The sequence below is a fragment of the Carassius auratus genome, chromosome 14 (assembly GCF_003368295.1).
Source record: "Carassius auratus strain Wakin chromosome 14, ASM336829v1, whole genome shotgun sequence".
Taxonomy (NCBI): Eukaryota; Metazoa; Chordata; class Actinopteri; order Cypriniformes; family Cyprinidae; genus Carassius; species Carassius auratus.
This window is the reverse complement of record NC_039256.1, coordinates 12,841,375-12,863,160: the sequence shown is the minus strand read 5'-3', so window position 1 is coordinate 12,863,160 and position 21,786 is coordinate 12,841,375. Positions and strand designations below refer to the sequence as shown.

The following is a 21,786-nucleotide window of genomic DNA, read 5'->3' as shown; positions in this document are numbered from 1 at the left end:
AATCTGATGATCTGCCATGACATGATGGTGGAGGATGCATTGATCACGCCATACAGTCGAGACGCATCCAGCCCTCCAGAGACTTCCTGAAGAAGCTGATGCTCCTCAATGCTGACCTTGTGAACAAGCGAAAACTAAAGTTAGAGGACATAAAAAAAGGCAAAAAGAGGAGAAAATGGCAGCTAAAAAAAAAAGTGTAGAAATATACTAAAAGATATACAAGAAAATGTTCACATCTAGAAATGTCAATAAAATGAATGGATAATGTCCTGATAATGAGCTGCTTTGTTTTGTAATATATTTATTTTTACAGTGCAAATGAAATTCTGCACTGATCGAATCAAAATCCTATCAGCATTGTATTTGATGTATTTTATGTATGTACTTTAATGAATTGCTTACAGTGCAAATGAATAAGTGCACAGATAAAAAATAAATAGAGGCATTGTTAGATGCCAGTGTTTCGTGATATAATTTCATGCAAAGATTTGATTAAAAAAATCTTTCAGATCATAGCCAGGGCCATAGCTGGGGTCAGCGGGGCCCCGGTGAAGTTTCCAGTGGGCCCTGTTTGAAATTGTTTAATTTAATATGTTCATGTTTAAGTTGTCTCAGGTGTTGTAGGTGTCCAGGTACAGAAAAACAAGAATTAAATATAAAATAGCACTGCATAGTCTTCACTGTATACATTAATTAACAGTCAAACAACAATGTATTCAGACACCTTCAACATTTCTTACATTATCACAGTTTATTTGCTCTAGTTTATAAAATGGTAATAAAATATGACAAGATCTCAAGAGTTTAAACTGTTGTCATAACAAATTCATCTTGAAAATGTTAGATAACTTTGATAGAAAGGTGTGTAATCGATTACAATCAACCAAAACTTCAGACAGTTGTTAGTATGACAATATTTACACAACTATCAATACTTTGTTGAACAATTACCAAGCAATGTTTAATTTTGTTCAGTCTGTGGTGTGAAAAGGATGCATTAGCAATTCAGGGAAAAAAAAACACGTAAGCAAAACATGGTGGGGTCAAAGTGTCTGAAAATTTTTTGCTCCCATTTTTTTCTATTAATTTCACTAGTACTCTCTGTATGAAGATTTTTGGGGTATGTCACAGCTCGCTTTATTTTGCTATACTCACTTACATTAATTATAGTGTCCTGCACCTACTATTAAAATGTAAAAATAAAAACAAATTTGGTTTGACTGTGCACTCATTCTTGTTAAAACTACGAAGTAATTCAGTCAAGAGCAGTGAGTGATTTTCTGTCTTTCATTTTCTTGGATTAACATTACCGCAGCTAGTAGCTAAATAAAGCGCGGTCACTTTAAGAGACAATGAATGCATCCAATATAATAGGCTACACATCCCATTTGTTTCTCAACTGTTTTATTGCTTTACGTAAATAACAGAAAATAAAGTGCAGAAAATGGTAGATGTGTTTGCATTTTTTAAGAATAGAATTAGAATACTGAGTGTTAAAGTTAGAGGGTCAAATAAAGATGGAAGAGATGTGTTTTAAGCCGATTCTTGAGGATGGCTAAGGACTCAGCTGCTCGGATTGAGTTGGGAGGTCATTTCTCCAATTAAATGGAGGTAACTTTTAAAAAAGCTTAAACCTTGCGTGTTTTCTCGCTCCAAAGCTCGCGTTTTTCTAAGCAAGTTTTTCTGTCTGAACGGTACAGTGACTGGCGCTTTAGAAACGCACTGCTTCGTGAACCTTTACGAATCACTTGTTTTGAATCAGTGATTAGAATCGTGTATCAAACCCAATCAAACAGCCAGAGTCAGTGGTTTCAGTAGAAGTTTCGTAATTTAGGCTTATGTAGCCTTCGAAATATCAGTTGTTCACCACTAGGAAAATTTGTAGACATTGTTAATGACACGTAACAAAAAGGAAGAATACTCTCTAGACAAAGCTATTTAATACAAAATAAGCTCGAAAACAAATAATAACACATTTACATATTCATGGCATTAGATGATTGGCGTATTGCATTTAATAGATATTAATTTAACATGAACATTTAATCATTTAGCAGACGCTTTTATCCAAAGCCACTTACAGATGAGAAGAGCAAATAAAATCAATTTAAACCAATAGGAGGGCAACAGTAGACAAGTATCAGTTAGTCTGACATACCAGTTTTCCCCCAGAAAAAGATACAAATAGAATAAGAACATTTTAGTAATAAAACATGTTTGAATAAAACATTTGCAAGATTTTTCAATGCATGTTTGGCCTGAGTTTTTGTTGCATTGCGCTTGACAGATGCGTTTGACCGCTGCAAGTTCATAACATAACGTTAAATATGAAAAGGATCCACTATAAACAGTCACACAATACTGTCTTGAACAGAAGATTTAGGGATCACTTGAAATGAAATAGCCTACTCTGGTGTGTGTGTGTGTGTGTGTGCGCGCGCGCGCGTGTGTGTGTGTGTGTGTAAGAGAGAGCGTTTGTGCGTGAGCGCGCTAATGCGTTCAAGATCGATATCAAAAATGCGTTCTGTGGGAATGACCCTTTATTATGCATTTACGTTTATTAAAAATGTTATAAATTAAATTACTTCAAACAAAAATGATTACAATCATTAAAATTACTCTGTTTCAAAATGTATTTGTTATCGAACAAATCAGTCCCAATTAAGGTAAAGTTAGACAGAAATGACCATAAGTGGAGTATCGCGAGTCTTCAGTACACAAAAAATGGCTTAATATCTAAAAATACTTGTACTTACAGTAGCCTTACAAGTTCATTCAGTGAAGGATTCATCCGACTAATTCAGATTCAAACCATGCGATCATGAAGCATGAAAATGAACTGTTTAACTTAAACGAATAATTTTTTTGATGGTAAAACTGCACTCAAACATAGTAATGTTAAATGTGATTTTTTTCATGCCGTGTTGCTGGAGATGGATCGCAGCAAACGCGGACATAAACGCGATATGAAATAGTGTTGAAAAACGCTATTAAAAATAATTCTTTATTTTCTGACCTAATGAGCCAATCAGCGAAAATGCTGCTGTTGGTAAACAATCCGTTTCCATGGCAACTGGAACAAGACGCGTCACTGTTTCATGACGTCACAGACCCAGTCAGTATAAAAGGTCTCGCCCTGGCAGAATCTCTTTAGTTGAGCGATGTTCGCAACAGAGACGTTCGTCTGAGTGAAGTCTGCGAAAACAAACCTAGCAACACTTGTACAAACGCCAGTCCGTATAGATCGAGATATATTTTATCTGTACAGACAGTGTGTATCAGATAACGTTAAAGTTCAAACTGACATTACCAGATACGGATTACTTATCTGTCAGTATGAGAACCACAGACACAATGTCCAAAGACATGAGAGAGGTGCTCCTGGAGGTGTACGTCAACGACGCCTTCTACTTCGGTGACAGCTACTGGGCATCAGATGATAAAGATGTTCAGCTGGAGTTTGAGATCACCGATGACATCTACGACCTTATCAGTGCATCTCGAGAGCTAGATGTGCAGCTGGAGGTTGTGACGGTGGATCATGTCTCAGGCAGATACTGCAGTCCAGGAGAGATGCGTGTGCAGCTGGAGGTTAATGCTTGTGACAACATCTCGGTCTGTGAAGTGAAAGATTTGCAGCTGGAGATGAACAGGAACGACAGCATCTCAGAGCTGAAGAGTCCTACGCTGGTCTCTGAAGATCTGAGCGACCCAGCAGGACCTTCAGTGGAAGAGGCCAATGATCAGGGTGTCCTGGATGCTGAGAACAGTCCAACAGGTGAAGACATGCATATGTCTTATTCATGTTTATTTGTGTTGTTAGAGATGTTTCTAATAGGAAATTATTATATGTTGGCTGTGACAAAGACCTAATACTGTTTTCCTACACCTTGTTGAGCTCTCGAGCTACAACCGCCAAATTTGTCAGCGACCTTTATGCTGATTTGAATTTTGGTTGCTATATTTTTTCTAAATGATCTGATTCATGGAATTCCTGTAGCCGACTTCCAAACGCTGTTAGATTTCCATTTAGAGCTGAAAACTTTTCAAAGTAATGCCCTGTTTAGAGTTGATCCACTCTCTCGATCTATCTGCTAAAAATAGTTGGATAGATGCTAGCAACAACTAGCAGAGGACTCGTAGTTGTTTGTAAAGGTCCGATTGGTTTTTAATTGTTATGAAGTTAATTATGATGTTTAATGGGGTTTGAAATGTTTTTCAAACTTTCAAGCTTTTAAAAGTTTTTTTTTTAATTTAACTCTCAGACAAGACTTATCTAGTTTGTTTTCTTCTTTTTTCCAGGACTCACTGTTGGGGAGATAACCAAGAAAATGGGGCAATCTTCCAGCAAATTTGGGCAGTTTTCCAGACAAAAATGCCAGAAACTGTCGGGCAACCTGAAGTGGATCTTCTCGATCCAAAGGAATCGTTTGTTCCAGATCCAAGTGCTCCCAAGCCAGAACCTGAATTGGATCTGTTAGATACAGAGCAATCGTGTATCCCTGAACCAGAAGTGGATCTTGTTGTTCCTTCTGAACCTAAACTGGATCTGGTTGATCCGGAGGAATCACGTGCCAGCCCAAAAGGTGAAAAGATGCAAATAGAAACGTCTTCTTAAAATTCGGACTAATTAATCATGTTTAATCTGGTGAGAGATGTTTCTAATTACACATTGTATGTTTTTCTTCTTTTGTCAGAAACTACCAAAACCGTGAAGAATAAGAAAGTTCATGGCTTCGTTGTAACCAAGAGAGTAGGATATGCTACAGTGAGGAATACGAAAAAAACCTTCCTCCAGAACGACAGATCGAACTCAGCATGGCCTGAGATGGATCTGAATGTTGGTGAACCAAAACCTATTGAGGATTTGGTTGCTCCTCCTAAATGGGATCTGGTTGATGCGGTGGAACTGTACACCACGAGTCCTAGCGTTCCTGAGCCGGACTCTGAGGAGGATCTGGATGATCCTCTTGAACGTGAATGGGATAAGGACTCGATGGAATTATATGCCCCGGGTTCAAGTGTCCCTGAGCCAGACCCTGAAGAGGATTTGGTTGATTCAGTGGAACTGTACCTCCCGGGTCCAAGCGTTCTCAAGCCACGACCTGAATGGGATCTGGCTACTCCAGTGGATTTGGGTGCACCAAGTCCAAGCGTTCTTGAGCCAGAGTCAACAGTGTTATCTGAACTTGCAAGTTTGGAAAACTACGTCCCTTTAACCATGCTCCAACTAGAGGATCGTTTGAAGCAGTGTACACTGCTCAAACAAAGACATGTCACCAATGTCTGGCCCAGGGTCTTCATCGGAGACGAGTAAGTCTGCAACACAATTGTATTTCTCTCATTGTTCTGTCATTTATTCTACAATGTAAATAGTTTTCTATTAAAGACTAACCAAGGCTTTTGTGTCCTTGTGCAGAGAGGCCGCAACAGACCGAGATATGCTGCAGGAGATGTGCATCACTCACATTCTGAACGCTGCAGCGCCCAAAAAGGACTTGAACTACTTCTTGGGAACATCTTATGTTGAAGATCTAGAAGGAACAGTCAATACAGGGTCCAGATATTACAGAGGCTTGCACATCAATTATTACAGCTTGCCTACAACGGACAGACACTGTTCTGACATCAGCAAGTGCTTCATGCCAGCTGCAAAATTCATTGACAAGGCCGTGAATAAACCAGGGAGTAAGGGCTGACACACACACACACACACACACACACACACACTCCATATATTGTCTACTATCAAGTGTGTTATAGTCTATTAATGAGTTTTTTGACCATAATTCTTTTTTGTTTCCTCAGGTAAGGTGTTGATTTGCTGCAAGCAGGGTGTCGACCACTCTGCGACTCTGTTTCTGGCATATCTGATGATCTGCCATGACATGATGGTGGAGGATGCCATTGATCACGCCATACAGTCGAGACGCATCCAGCCCTCCAGAGACTTCCTGAAGAAGCTGATGCTCCTCAATGCTGACCTTGTGAACAAGCGAAAACTAAAGTTAGAGGACATAAAAAAAGGCAAAAAGAGGAGAAAATGGCAGCTAAAAAAAAAGTGTAGAAATATACTAAAAGATATACAAGAAAATGTTCACATCTAGAAATGTCAATAAAATGAATGGATAATGTCCTGATAATGAGCTGCTTTGTTTTGTAATATATTTATTTTTTACAGTGCAAATGAATTTCTGCACTGATCGAATCAAAATCCTATCAGCATTGTATTTGATGTATTTTATGTATGTACTTTAATGAATTGCTTACAGTGCAAATGAATAAGTGCACAGAAAAAAAATAAATAGAGGCATTGTTAGATGCCAGTGTTTCGTGATATAATTTCTATGCAAAGATTTGATTAAAAAAAATCTTTCAGTATCATAGCCAGGGCCATAGCTGGGGTCAGCGGGGCCCCGGTGAAGGTTGTACCAGTGGGCCCTGTTTGAAATTGTTTAATTTATATGTTCATGTTTAAGTTGTCTCAGGTGTGTAGGTGTCCAGGTACAGAAAACAAAGAATTAAATATAAAATAGCACTGCATAGTCTTCACTGTATACGTTTAATTAACAGTCAAACCAAAATGTATTCAGACACCTTCAACATTTCTTACATTATCACAGTTTATTTGCTCTAGTTTATAAAATGGTAATAAAATATGACAAGATCTCAAGAGTTAAACTGTCAGAACAAATTCATCTTGAAAATGTCAGATAACTTTGATAGAAAGGTGTGTAATCGATTACAATCAACCAAAACTTCAGACAGTTGTTAGTATGACAATATTTACACAACTATCAATACTTTGTTGAACAATTACCAAGCAATGTTTAATTTTGTTCAGTCTGTGGTGTGAAAAGGTTGCATTAGCAATTCAGGAAAAAAAAACACGTAAGCAAAACATGGTCGGGTCAAAGTGTCTGAAAAATTTTTGCTCCCATTTTTATCTATCAATTTCACTAGTACTCCTCTGTATGAAGATTTTTGGGGTATGTCACAGCTCGCTTTATTTAGCTATACTCACTTACATTAATTATAGTGTCCTGCACCTACTATTAAAATGTAAAAAAAAAAAAAAAAGTTTGGTTTGACTGTGCACTCATTCTTGATAAAACTACGAAGTAATTCAGTCAAGAGCAGTGAGTGATTTTCCGTCTTTCATTTTCTTGGATTAACATTACCGCAGCTAGTAGCTAAATTAAGCGCGGTCACTTTAAGAGACAATGAATGCATCCTATATAATAGGCTACACATCCCATTTGTTTCTCAACTGTTTTACTGCTTTACGTAAATAACAGAAAATAAAGTGCAGAAAATGGTAGATGTGTTTGCATTTTTTAAGAATAGAATTAGAATACTGAGTGTTAAAGTTAGAGGGTCAAATAAAGATGGAAGAGATGTGTTTTAAGCCGATTCTTGAGGATGGCTAAGGACTCAGCTGCTCGGATTGAGTTGGGGAGGTCATTCCTCCAATTAAATGGAGGTAAACTTTTAAAAAAGCTTAAACCTTGCGTGTTTTCTCGCTCCAAAGCTCGCGTTTTTCTAAGCAAGTTTCTCTGTCTGAACGGTACAGTGACTGGCGCTTTAGAAACGCACTGCTTCGTGAACCTTTACGAATCACTTGTTTTGAATCAGTGATTAGAATCGTGTATCAAACCCAATCAAACAGCCAGAGTCAGTGGTTTCAGTAGAAGTTTCGTAATTTAGGTTTATGTAGCCTTCGAAATATCAGTTGTTCACCACTAGGAAAATTTGTAGACATTGTTAATGACACGTAATAAAAAGGAAGAATACTCTCTAGACAAAGCTATTTAATACAAAATAAGCTCGAAAACAAATAATAACACATTTACATATTCATGGCATTAGATGATTGGCTTATTGCATTTAATAGATATTAATTTAACATGAACATTTAATCATTTAGCAGACGCTTTTATCCAAAGCCACTTACAGATGAGAAGAGCAAATAAAATCAATTTAAACCAATAGGAGGGCAACAGTAGACAAGTATCAGTTAGTCTGACATACCAGTTTTCCCCCAGAAAAAGATACAAATAGAATAAGAACATTTTAGTAATAAAACATGTTTGAATAAAACATTTGCAAGATTGTTCAATGCATGTTTGGTCTGAGTTTTTGTTGCATTGCGCTTGACAGATGCGTTTGACCGCTGCAAGTTCATAACATAACGTTAAATATGAAAAGGATCCACTATAAACAGTCACACAATACTGTCTTGAACAGAAGATTTAGGGATCACTTGAAATGAAAATAGCCTACTCTGGTGTGTGTGTGTGTGTGTGTGTGTGCGCGCGCGCGCGCGCGCGCGTGTGTGTGTGTGTAAGAGAGAGCGTTTGTGCGTGAGCGCGCTAATGCGTTCAAGATCGATATCAAAAACGTGTTCTGTGGGAATGACCCTTCATTATGCATTTACGTTTATTAAAAATGTTATAAATTAAATTAACGTACTTCAAACAAAAATGATTACAATCATTAAAAATTACTTTGTTTCAAAATGTATTTGTTATCGAACAAATCAGTCCCAATTAAGGTAAAGTTAGACAGAAATGACTATAAGTGGAGTATCGCGAGTCTTCAGTACACAAAAAATGGCTTAATATCTAAACATACTTGTACTTACAGTAGCCTTACAAGTTCATTCAGTGAAGGATTCCTCCGACTGATTCAGATTCAAACCATGCGATCATGAAGCATGAAAATGAACTGTTTAACTTAAAGAATAATTTTTTTGATGGTAAAACTGCACTCAAACATAGTAATGTTAAATGTGATTTTTTTCATGCCGTGTTGCTGGAGATGGATCGCAGCAAACGCGGACATAAACGCGATATGAAATAGTGTTGAAAAACGCTATTAAAAATAATTCTTTATTTTCTGACCTAATGAGCCAATCAGCGAAAATGCTGCTGTTGGTAAACAATCCGTTTCCATGGCAACTGGAACAAGACGCGTCACTGTTTCATGACGTCACAGACCCAGTCAGTATAAAAGGTCTCGCCCTGGCAGAATCTTTTTAGTTCAGCGATGTTCGCAACAGAGACGTTCGTCTGAGTGAAGTCTGCGAAAACAAACCTAGCAACACTTGTACAAACGCCAGTCCGTATAGATCGAGATATATTTTATCTGTACAGACAGTGTGTATCAGATAACGTTAAAGTTCAAACTGACATTACCAGATACGGATTACTTATCTGTCAGTATGAGAACCACAGACACAATGTCCAAAGACATGAGAGAGGTGCTCCTGGAGGTGTACGTCAACGACGCCTTCTACTTCGGTGACAGCTACTGGGCATCAGATGATAAAGATGTTCAGCTGGAGTTTGAGATCACCGATGACATCTACGACCTTATCAGCGGCAGTGCATCTCGAGAGCTAGATGTGCAGCTGGAGGTTGTGACGGTGGATCATGTCTCAGGCAGATACTGCAGTCCAGGAGAGATGCGTGTGCAGCTGGAGGTTAATGCTTGTGACAACATCTCGGTCTGTGAAGTGAAAGATTTGCAGCTGGAGATGAACAGGAACGACAGCATCTCAGAGCTGAAGAGTCCTACGCTGGTCTCTGAAGATCTGAGCGACCCAGCAGGACCTTCAGTGGAAGAGGCCAATGATCAGGGTGTCCTGGATGCTGAGAAGAGTCCAACAGGTGAAGACATGCAAATGTCTTATTCATGTTTATTTGTGTTGTTAGAGATGTTTCTAATAGGAAATTATTATATGTTGGCTGTGACAAAGACCTAATACTGTTTTCCTACACCTTGTTGAGCTCTCGAGCTACAACCGCCAAATTTGTCAGCGACCTTTATGCTGATTTGAATTTTGGTTGCTATATTTTTTCTAAATTATCTGATTCATGGAATTCCTGTAGCCGACTTCCAAACGCTGTTAGATTTCCATTTAGAGCTGAAAACTTTTCAAAGTAATGCCCTGTTTAGAGTTGATCCACTCTCTCGATCTATCTGCTAAAAATAGTTGGATAGATGCTAGCAACAACTAGCAGAGGACTCGTAGTTGTTTGTAAAGGTCCGATTGGTTTTTAATTGTTATGAAGTTAATTATGATGTTTAATGGGGTTTGAAATGTTTTTCAAACTTTCAAGCTTTTAAAAGTTTTTTTTTTTTCATTTAACTCTCTGACAAGACTTATCTAGTTTGTTTTCTTCTTTTTTTCAGGACTCACTGTTGGGGAGATAACCAAGAAAATGGGGGCAATGTTCCAGCAAATTTGGGCAGTTTTCCAGACAAAAATGCCAGAAACTGTCGGGCAACCTGAAGTGGATCTTCTCGATCCAAAGGAATCGTTTGTTCCAGATCCAAGTGCTCCCAAGCCAGAACCTGAATTGGATCTGTTAGATACAGAGCAATCGTGTATCCCTGAACCAGAAGTGGATCTTGTTGTTCCTTCTGAACCTAAACTGGATCTGGTTGATCCGGAGGAATCACGTGCCAGCCCAAAAGGTGAAAAGATGCAAATAGAAATGTCTTCTTAAAATTCGGACTAATTAATCATGTTTAATCTGGTGAGAGATGTTTCTAATAACACATTGTATGTTTTTCTTCTTTTGTCAGAAACTACCAAAGCCGTGAAGAATAAGAAAGTTCATGGCTTCGTTGTAACCAAGAGAGTAGGATATGCTACAGTGAGGAATACGAAAAAAACCTTCCTCCAGAACGACAGATCGAACTCAGCATGGCCTGAGATGGATCTGAATGTTGGTGAACCAAAACCTATTGAGGATTTGGTTGCTCCTCCTAAATGGGATCTGGTTGATGCAGTGGAACTGTACACCACGAGTCCTAGCGTTCCTGAGCCGGACTCTGAGGAGGATCTGGATGATCCTCTTGAACGTGAATGGGATAAGGACTCGATGGAATTATATGCCCCGGGTTCAAGTGTCCCTGAGCCAGACCCTGAAGAGGATTTGGTTGATTCAGTGGAACTGTACCTCCCGGGTCCAAGCGTTCTCAAGCCACGACCTGAATGGGATCTGGCTACTCCAGTGGATTTGGGTGCACCAAGTCCAAGCGTTCTTGAGCCAGAGTCAACAGTGTTATCTGAACTTGCAAGTTTGGAAAACTACGTCCCTTTAACCATGCTCCAACTAGAGGATCGTTTGAAGCAGTGTACACTGCTCAAACAAAGACATGTCACCAATGTCTGGCCCAGGGTCTTCATCGGAGACGAGTAAGTCTGCAACACAATTGTATTTCTCTCATTGTTCTGTCATTTATTCTACAATGTAAATAGTTTTCTATAAAAGACTAACCAAGGCTTTTGTGTCCTTGTGCAGAGAGGCCGCAACAGACCGAGATATGCTGCAGGAGATGTGCATCACTCACATTCTGAACGCTGCAGCGCCCAAAAAGGACTTGAACTACTTCTTGGGAACATCTTATGTTGAAGATCTAGAAGGAACAGTCAATACAGGGTCCAGATATTACAGAGGCTTGCACATCAATTATTACAGCTTGCCTACAACGGACAGACACTGTTCTGACATCAGCAAGTGCTTCATGCCAGCTGCAAAATTCATTGACAAGGCCGTGAATAAACCAGGGAGTAAGGGCTGACACACACACACACACACACACACACACACACACTCCATATATTGTCTACTATCAAGTGTGTTGTAGTCTATTAATGAGTTTTTTGACCATAATTCTTTTTTGTTTCCTCAGGTAAGGTGTTGATTTGCTGCAAGCAGGGTGTCGACCACTCTGCGACTCTGTTTCTGGCATATCTGATGATCTGCCATGACATGATGGTGGAGGATGCCATTGATCACGCCATACAGTCGAGACGCATCCAGCCCTCCAGAGACTTCCTGAAGAAGCTGATGCTCCTCAATGCTGACCTTGTGAACAAGCGAAAACTAAAGTTAGAGGACATAAAAAAAGGCAAAAAGAGGAGAAAATGGCAGCTAAAAAAAAAGTGTAGAAATATACTAAAAGATATAAAAGAAAATGTTCACATCTAGAAATGTCAATAAAATGAATGGATAATGTCCTGATAATGAGCTGCTTTGTTTTGTAATATATTTATTTTTTACAGTGCAAATGAATTTCTGCACTGATCCAATCAAAATCCTATCAGCATTGTATTTGATGTATTTTATGTATGTACTTTAATGAATTGCTTACAGTGCAAATGAATAAGTGCACAGATAAAAAATAAATAGAGGCATTGTTAGATGCCAGTGTTTCGTGATATAATTTCTATGCAAAGATTTGATTAAAAAAAATCTTTCAGTATCATAGCCAGGGCCATAGCTGGGGTCAGCGGGGCCCCGGTGAAGGTTGTACCAGTGGGCCCTGTTTGAAATTGTTTAATTTATATGTTCATGTTTAAGTTGTCTCAGGTGTGTAGGTGTCCAGGTACAGAAAACAAAGAATTAAATATAAAATAGCACTGCATAGTCTTCACTGTATACGTTTAATTAACAGTCAAACCAAAATGTATTCAGACACCTTCAACATTTCTTACATTATCACAGTTTATTTGCTCTAGTTTATAAAATGGTAATAAAATATGACAAGATCTCAAGAGTTAAACTGTCAGAACAAATTCATCTTGAAAATGTCAGATAACTTTGATAGAAAGGTGTGTAATCGATTACAATCAACCAAAACTTCAGACAGTTGTTAGTATGACAATATTTACACAACTATCAATACTTTGTTGAACAATTACCAAGCAATGTTTAATTTTGTTCAGTCTGTGGTGTGAAAAGGTTGCATTAGCAATTCAGGAAAAAAAAACACGTAAGCAAAACATGGTCGGGTCAAAGTGTCTGAAAAATTTTTGCTCCCATTTTTATCTATCAATTTCACTAGTACTCCTCTGTATGAAGATTTTTGGGGTATGTCACAGCTCGCTTTATTTAGCTATACTCACTTACATTAATTATAGTGTCCTGCACCTACTATTAAAATGTAAAAAAAAAAAAAAAAGTTTGGTTTGACTGTGCACTCATTCTTGATAAAACTACGAAGTAATTCAGTCAAGAGCAGTGAGTGATTTTCCGTCTTTCATTTTCTTGGATTAACATTACCGCAGCTAGTAGCTAAATTAAGCGCGGTCACTTTAAGAGACAATGAATGCATCCAATATAATAGGCTACACATCCCATTTGTTTCTCAACTGTTTTACTGCTTTACGTAAATAACAGAAAATAAAGTGCAGAAAATGGTAGATGTGTTTGCATTTTTTAAGAATAGAATTAGAATACTGAGTGTTAAAGTTAGAGGGTCAAATAAAGATGGAAGAGATGTGTTTTAAGCCGATTCTTGAGGATGGCTAAGGACTCAGCTGCTCGGATTGAGTTGGGGAGGTCATTCCTCCAATTAAATGGAGGTAAACTTTTAAAAAAGCTTAAACCTTGCGTGTTTTCTCGCTCCAAAGCTCGCGTTTTTCTAAGCAAGTTTCTCTGTCTGAACGGTACAGTGACTGGCGCTTTAGAAACGCACTGCTTCGTGAACCTTTACGAATCACTTGTTTTGAATCAGTGATTAGAATCGTGTATCAAACCCAATCAAACAGCCAGAGTCAGTGGTTTCAGTAGAAGTTTCGTAATTTAGGTTTATGTAGCCTTCGAAATATCAGTTGTTCACCACTAGGAAAATTTGTAGACATTGTTAATGACACGTAATAAAAAGGAAGAATACTCTCTAGACAAAGCTATTTAATACAAAATAAGCTCGAAAACAAATAATAACACATTTACATATTCATGGCATTAGATGATTGGCTTATTGCATTTAATAGATATTAATTTAACATGAACATTTAATCATTTAGCAGACGCTTTTATCCAAAGCCACTTACAGATGAGAAGAGCAAATAAAATCAATTTAAACCAATAGGAGGGCAACAGTAGACAAGTCTCAGTTAGTCTGACATACCAGTTTTCCCCCAGAAAAAGATAAAAATAGAATAAGAACATTTTAGTAATAAAACATGTTTGAATAAAACATTTGCAAGATTTTTCAATGCATGTTTGGCCTGAGTTTTTGTTGCATTGCGCTTGACAGATGCGTTTGACCGCTGCAAGTTCATAACATAACGTTAAATATGAAAAGGATCCACTATAAACAGTCACACAATACTGTCTTGAACAGAAGATTTAGGGATCACTTGAAATGAAAATAGCCTACTCTGGTGTGTGTGTGTGCGCGCGCGCGTGTGTGTGTGTGTAAGAGAGAGCGTTTGTGCGTGAGCGCGCTAATGCGTTCAAGATCGATATCAAAAACGCGTTCTGTGGGAATGACCCTTTATTATGCATTTATGTTTATTAAAAATGTTATAAATTAAATTAACGTACTTCAAACAAAAATTATTACAATCATTAAAAATTACTTTGTTTCAAAATGTATTTGTTATCGAACAAATCAGTCCCAATTAAGGTAAAGTTAGTCAGAAATGACCATAAGTGGAGTATCGCGAGTCTTCAGTACACAAAAAATGGCTTAATATCTAAACATACTTGTACTTACAGTAGCCTTACAAGTTCATTCAGTGAAGGATTCCTCCAACTGATTCAGATTCAAACCATGCGATCATGAAGCATGAAAATTAACTGTTTAACTTAAACGAATAATTTTTTTGATGGTAAAACTGCACTCAAACATAGTAATGTTAAATGTGATTTTTTCATGCCGTGTTGCTGGAGATGGATCGCAGCAAACGCGGACATAAACGCGATATGAAATAGTGTTGAAAAACGCTATTAAAAATAATTCTTTATTTTCTGACCTAATGAGCCAATCAGCGAAAATGCTGCTGTTGGTAAACAATCCGTTTCCATGGCAACTGGAACAAGACGCGTCACTGTTTCATGACGTCACAGACCCAGTCAGTATAAAAGGTCTCGCCCTGGCAGAATCTCTTTAGTTGAGCGATGTTCGCAACAGAGACGTTCGTCTGAGTGAAGTCTGCGAAAACAAACCTAGCAACACTTGTACAAACGCCAGTCCGTATAGATCGAGATATATTTTATCTGTACAGACAGTGTGTATCAGATAACGTTAAAGTTCAAACTGACATTACCAGATACGGATTACTTATCTGTCAGTATGAGAACCACAGACACAATGTCCAAAGACATGAGAGAGGTGCTCCTGGAGGTGTACGTCAACGACGCCTTCTACTTCGGTGACAGCTACTGGGCATCAGATGATAAAGATGTTCAGCTGGAGTTTGAGATCACCGATGACATCTACGACCTTATCAGTGCATCTCGAGAGCTAGATGTGCAGCTGGAGGTTGTGACGGTGGATCATGTCTCAGGCAGATACTGCAGTCCAGGAGAGATGCGTGTGCAGCTGGAGGTTAATGCTTGTGACAACATCTCGGTCTGTGAAGTGAAAGATTTGCAGCTGGAGATGAACAGGAACGACAGCATCTCAGAGCTGAAGAGTCCTACGCTGGTCTCTGAAGATCTGAGCGACCCAGCAGGACCTTCAGTGGAAGAGGCCAATGGTCAGGGTGTCCTGGATGCTGAGAACAGTCCAACAGGTGAAGACATGCATATGTCTTATTCATGTTTATTTGTGTTGTTAGAGATGTTTCTAATAGGAAATTATTATATGTTGGCTGTGACAAAGACCTAATACTGTTTTCCTACACCTTGTTGAGCTCTCGAGCTACAACCGCCAAATTTGTCAGCGACCTTTATGCTGATTTGAATTTTGGTTGCTATATTTTTTCTAAATGATCTGATTCATGGAATTCCTGTAGCCGACTTCCAAACGCTGTTAGATTTCCATTTAGAGCTGAAAACTTTTCAAAGTAATGCCCTGTTTAGAGTTGATCCACTCTCTCGATCTATCTGCTAAAAATAGTTGGATAGATGCTAGCAACAACTAGCAGAGGACTCGTAGTTGTTTGTAAAGGTCCGATTGGTTTTTAATTGTTATGAAGTTAATTATGATGTTTAATGGGGTTTGAAATGTTTTTCAAACTTTCAAGCTTTTAAAAGTTTTTTTTTAATTTAACTCTCAGACAAGACTTATCTAGTTTGTTTTCTTCTTTTTTCCAGGACTCACTGTTGGGGAGATAACCAAGAAAATGGGGGCAATCTTCCAGCAAATTTGGGCAGTTTTCCAGACAAAAATGCCAGAAACTGTCGGGCAACCTGAAGTGGATCTTCTCGATCCAAAGGAATCGTTTGTTCCAGATCCAAGTGCTCCCAAGCCAGAACCTGAATTGGATCTGTTAGATACAGAGCAATCGTGTATCCCTGAACCAGAAGTGGATCTTGTTGTTCCTTCTGAACCTAAACTGGATCTGGTTGATCCGGAGGAATCACGTGCCAGCCCAAAAGGTGAAAAGATGCAAATAGAAACGTCTTCTTAAAATTCGGACTAATTAATCATGTTTAATCTGGTGAGAGATGTTTCTAATTACACATTGTATGTTTTTCTTCTTTTGTCAGAAACTACCAAAGCCGTGAAGAATAAGAAAGTTCATGGCTTCGTTGTAACCAAGAGAGTAGGATATGCTACAGTGAGGAATACGAAAAAAACCTTCCTCCAGAACGACAGATCGAACTCAGCATGGCCTGAGATGGATCTGAATGTTGGTGAACCAAAACCTATTGAGGATTTGGTTGCTCCTCCTAAATGGGATCTGGTTGATGCGGTGGAACTGTACACCACGAGTCCTAGCGTTCCTGAGCCGGACTCTGAGGAGGATCTGGATGATCCTCTTGAACGTGAATGGGATAAGGACTCGATGGAATTATATGCCCCGGGTTCAAGTGTCCCTGAGCCAGACCCTGAAGAGGATTTGGTTGATTCAGTGGAACTGTACCTCCCGGGTCCAAGCGTTCTCAAGCCACGACCTGAATGGGATCTGGCTACTCCAGTGGATTTGGGTGCACCAAGTCCAAGCGTTCTTGAGCCAGAGTCAACAGTGTTATCTGAACTTGCAAGTTTGGAAAACTACGTCCCTTTAACCATGCTCCAACTAGAGGATCGTTTGAAGCAGTGTACACTGCTCAAACAAAGACATGTCACCAATGTCTGGCCCAGGGTCTTCATCGGAGACGAGTAAGTCTGCAACACAATTGTATTTCTCTCATTGTTCTGTCATTTATTCTACAATGTAAATAGTTTTCTATTAAAGACTAACCAAGGCTTTTGTGTCCTTGTGCAGAGAGGCCGCAACAGACCGAGATATGCTGCAGGAGATGTGCATCACTCACATTCTGAACGCTGCAGCGCCCAAAAAGGACTTGAACTACTTCAATTCAATTCAATTCAAGTTTATTTGTATAGCGCTTTTTACAAAACAAATCGTTACAAAGCAACTTTACAGAAAATTATGTTTCTACAATATTTAGTAGTAGCTAGTAGTTTGTGCACATTTGACAGGATTTTAGAAAAACTAAAAAATAATAATAATACAAGACGTAGTCAGCTAGACGATGAACTATCAATATTATTAATTAAGTTATTATATGATTAAGTCACACATTTAGGAATAATTGTTAGTTCTGTTTGTTCATTCAGGGTTAGCATCATCTGAGGTCCTCTGAGGGTCAGCATCATCTCTTCTCAGGTGTTCTGGATCCAGACTGGAGCTTGTGTAAATCCTAGTTACCACGGGATGTGAATCCCGTGGCAAAACATAGAAACAAAATACAGACATCATTAGCATAGCTGCTGATCCAACAAAGTAAAATTAGTTTAACCCTAGCTAATGAATAAAAATGCACCTTTGATCAGATGCAACTACACTCACAATTAAAAAGATACATTATTCGAATGCTTGGCGAAAGAGATGTGTTTTTAATCTAGATTTAAACAGAGAGAGTGTGTCTGAACCCCGAACATTATCAGGAAGGCTATTCCAGAGTTTGGGAGCCAAATGTGAGAAGGCTCTACCTCCTTTAGTGGACTTTGCTATCCTAGGAACTACCAAAAGTCCAGCGTTTTGTGACCTTAGGGTGCGTGATGGGTTGTAACGTGGTAGAAGGCTAGTTAGGTACGCTGGAGCTAAACCATTTAGGGCCTTATAGGTAAGTAATGATAATTTGTAACTGATGCGGAACTTAATAGGTAGCCAGTGCAGAGACTGTAAAATTGGGGTAATATGATCATATTTTCTTGACCTCGTAAGGACTCTCGCTGCTGCATTTTGGACGACCTGTAGCTTGTTTATTGAAGAAGCAGGACAACCACCTAGAAGTGCATTACAATAGTCCAGTCTAGAGGTCATGAATGCATGAACTAGCTTTTCTGCATCAGAAACAGATAACATGTTTCGTAGCTTGGCAATGTTTCTAAGATGGAAGAATGCAATTTTTGTAACATTGGAAATATGATTTTCAAAAGACAAATTGCTGTCTAATATAACACCCAGATTTCTGACTGTAGAGGAAGTTACAGTACATCCGTCTAGTTGCAGATTGTAATCTACAAGATTCTGTGTAGTGTTTTTTGGTCCAATAATTAATATCTCCGTCTTATCCGAATTTAATTGGAGAAAATTCTTTGTCATCCAATCTTTTACATTTTTAACACAATCTGTTAGCTTAGATAATTGGGAAGTTTCATCTGGTCTCGTTGATATATATAGCTGAGTATCATCAGCATAACAGTGGAAGCTAATTCCGTATTTTCTAATAATATTACCAAGGGGCAACATGTATATTGAAAATAGAAGGGGACCTAGGACGGATCCTTGTGGCACTCCATATTTTACTGATGATAAATGAGATGACTCCCCATTTAAGTAAACAAAATGGTAGCGATCGGACAGGTAGGATCTAAACCATCTTAGAGCCTGCCCTTGAATACCTGTATAGTTTTGTAATCGATCTATGAGTATGTCATGATCTATGGTGTCGAACGCAGCACTAAGATCAAGTAAGACTAGAAATGAGATGCAGCCTTGGTCTGACGCAAGGAGCAGGTCATTTGTAATTTTAACAAGTGCAGTTTCTGTGCTATGGTGGGGCCTAAAACCTGACTGAAATTCTTCATACAGATCATTTTTATGCAGGAAGGTGCTCAATTGAGCAGACACAACTTTTTCTAAAATTTTAGACATAAATGGAAGATTTGAAATAGGCCTATAATTTGCCAGTACACTAGGATCTAGTTTTGGTTTCTTAATAAGAGGCTTGATAACCGCCAGCTTGAATGGTTTTGGGACGTGTCCTAAAGATAACGACGAGTTAATGATATTGAGAAGCGGTTCTTCGGCTACAGGTAACAGCTCTTTCAGTAATTTAGTGGGTACAGGATCTAATAAACATGTTGTTGGTTTAGATACAGTGATAAGTTTATTTAGCTCCTCCTGTCCTATGGTTGTAAAGCACTGCAGTTTATGTTTGGGTGCGATGGATGAAACTGAAGTGTTAGATGCTGTAGAATCTACATTCGCTATTGTATTTCTAATGTTATCTATTTTATCAGTGAAGAAATTCATAAAGTCATTACTATTTAACGTTGGTGGAATATTTGAATCAGGTGGCATCTGGTAATTTGTTAACTTAGCCACTGTGTTAAATAAAAACCTTGGATTGTTTTGGTTATTTTCAATGAGTTTGTGTATATGCTCTGCCCTAGCAGTTTTTAGAGCCTGTCTATAGCTGGACATACTGTTTTTCCATGCAATTCTAAAAACTTCTAAGTTAGTTTTTCTCCATTTGCGTTCAAGACTACGAGTTACTTTCTTGAGAGAGTGAGTATTACTGTTATACCATGGTACAGTACGTTTTTCTCTAACTTTTTTCAATTTGATTGGGGCAACAGCTTCTAATGTATTAGAGAAAATAGTGCCCATGTTGTCAGTAATTTTGTCTAATTCATGTGTATTTTTGGGTACAAATAGCAGTTGAGATAGATCAGGCAGGTTATTTGCGAATCTGTCTTTGGTGGCTGGAACAATAGTTCTGCCCAGACGGTATCGCTGCGACATATAGTTAATATCAGTTATACGCAGCATGCACGATACAAGGAAATGGTCTGTAATATCATCACTTTGAGGTACAATATCTATAGCAGTAAGATCGATTCCATGCGATATAATTAAATCTAGTGTATGATTAAAACGATGAGTGGGCCCGGTGACATTTTGCTTGACTCCAAAGGAGTTTATTAGGTCAGTAAACGCAAGTCCTAATGTATCATTTGTATTATCAACGTGAATATTAAAATCTCCCATGATTAGCGCCTTATCAACTGTAACTAGAAGGTCTGAGAGGAAATCTGCAAATTCTTTTAGGAATTCTGTATACGGCCCTGGTGGTCTATACACAGTAGCCAGAGCAAGAGATACATTAGATTTCTTTTGCATGTCTGACAGAGTAACATTTAGCATTAGTATTTCAAAAGAGTTAAACCTGTATCCTGTTTTCTGGGTAACATTGAGAATATCACTATATATTGTTGCAACACCCCCGCCACGACCAGTCTGACGGGGCTCATGCTTATAACAGTAGTTTGGTGGAGTAGACTCATTTAGACCAAAATAATCATTTGGTTTTAGCCAGGTTTCAGTCAAGCAGAGTAAATCAAAACTATTATCTGTGATCATTTCATTTACAATAACTGCTTTTGGTGTGAGTGATCTAATATTTATGAGCCCAAACTTTAAAAATTGTTTTTGTTCATTTACTTTACATTTTTCTGGTTTAATTACGATAAGATTTTTTCTAGATCCTACATTATATTTATATTTATATTTTGACCTCACTATTCTGGGAACAGACACAGTCTTAATAGGTTTTACAGCACAAGTACTTTTATCATTTAAGCGGGTGGAACAAAACTCATCATAATGGTTATTTGAGAATTGACTTACTAGTCACATGGAGCGAAGTGTCCTGGAGATGTTGTCAGAGAGAAGCTCCGCGCCGACTCGACTGGGGTGTAATCCATCAGCGCGAAACAGTCTAGGACGCTCCCAGAAAAGATTCCAGTTATTAACAAATAGCAGTTTCTGTTCTTTACACCATGACAACAACCATTCATTTAAAGCAAAAAGTCTACTGAACCTTTCGTGTCCTCGTCGATACGTGGGCAGTGGTCCTGACACGACGATCGTCGCCGCGGGCGTCGTGCTGCGAACCGTCTCGATCAGGCTCCTGAAGTCCCTCTTCAGCGTCTCCGTCTGCCGCAGCGTGGTGTCGTTAACCCCGGCGTGAAGCACGACCGCTCTCGGGCTCTCGTCGTCCTTCAGGATCGCAGGTATCTGCGCAGAAACATCGAGAACACGAGCACCAGGCAAACAATGAGTGTGCACTTTACCTTCGGCTAACGTAGCACTTACGTGTCGGACGATGGAGTCTCCGATGATCACAGCGTCGCGTCCTGTCTCGCGGAGGGGAGCGAAGCGGTTCTGGATGGAGATCTCGAAGGCAGGAGGGGGAGATGTCGTCGCCCGGGACCCGGCTCGCATCCCCCGCTGTGGATGCACCCAGGGTCCGTGGTGTCCCGGCGTCGCAGTGAAGGACATCTGGGAAGATCGCGTCCTGGGTGCACCGGGCCTGCGCAGAGAAACACACGGAGTAGACGTGGTGGGACTGTTAACAGCACGCTGGATACTTACCCCGGACTTGTGAGCGTCAGCCCGGGATGATTCCAGCGCGGCTCTCCGCTCTCTCAGCTCGGCCTGCCTCCGTTCCAGGTCGCGAATCTGCTTCCCCACGGCCTCGAGCTCGAGCTGCACAGAGTGGAGACATTCATCCGCCATTAAAGCAAGTAACAGTGAGTACAGCAGTGGTAATGTGTGTGAATAGAGTATTAGCA

General features: G+C 39.1%; 2 protein-coding genes across 2 annotated transcripts; both read left to right on the top strand.

Moving 5' to 3' along the window:
- Positions 1 to 3,642: 3,642 nt before the first annotated feature.
- LOC113113674 (uncharacterized) lies at positions 3,643 to 6,146 on the top strand. The gene is made up of 5 exons (XM_026280065.1): positions 3,643 to 3,778; positions 4,303 to 4,586; positions 4,698 to 5,313; positions 5,420 to 5,688; positions 5,809 to 6,146. Exons 2-5 carry the CDS (start codon positions 4,376 to 4,378, stop codon positions 6,105 to 6,107), a joined length of 1,395 nt encoding a protein of 464 aa, XP_026135850.1. The 5' UTR covers positions 3,643 to 3,778; positions 4,303 to 4,375; the 3' UTR covers positions 6,108 to 6,146.
- A 676-nt stretch (positions 6,147 to 6,822) lies between these two features.
- On the top strand, positions 6,823 to 12,515 carry LOC113113673 (uncharacterized). Its single transcript, XM_026280064.1, has 5 exons — positions 6,823 to 9,671; positions 10,198 to 10,482; positions 10,594 to 11,209; positions 11,316 to 11,584; positions 11,707 to 12,515. The coding sequence occupies exons 1-5, from the start codon at positions 9,224 to 9,226 to the stop codon at positions 12,003 to 12,005; spliced, it is 1,917 nt and encodes a 638-aa protein (XP_026135849.1). The 5' UTR covers positions 6,823 to 9,223; the 3' UTR covers positions 12,006 to 12,515.
- Positions 12,516 to 21,786: the final 9,271 nt, after the last annotated feature.

Bases quoted from the DNA above. Each gene is read 5' to 3' on its own strand.
- LOC113113674 (XM_026280065.1), top strand. From the start codon at position 4,376: ATGCCAGAAACTGTCGGGCAACCTGAAGTGGATCTTCTCGATCCAAAG. The intron at 4,587-4,697 runs GTGAAAAGATGC...TTCTTTTGTCAG, and splicing joins ATCACGTGCCAGCCCAAAAG to AAACTACCAAAACCGTGAAG. The intron at 5,314-5,419 runs GTAAGTCTGCAA...GTCCTTGTGCAG, and splicing joins AGGGTCTTCATCGGAGACGA to AGAGGCCGCAACAGACCGAG.
- LOC113113673 (XM_026280064.1), top strand. From the start codon at position 9,224: ATGAGAACCACAGACACAATGTCCAAAGACATGAGAGAGGTGCTCCTG. The intron at 9,672-10,197 runs GTGAAGACATGC...TCTTTTTTTCAG, and splicing joins TGCTGAGAAGAGTCCAACAG to GACTCACTGTTGGGGAGATA. The intron at 11,210-11,315 runs GTAAGTCTGCAA...GTCCTTGTGCAG, and splicing joins AGGGTCTTCATCGGAGACGA to AGAGGCCGCAACAGACCGAG.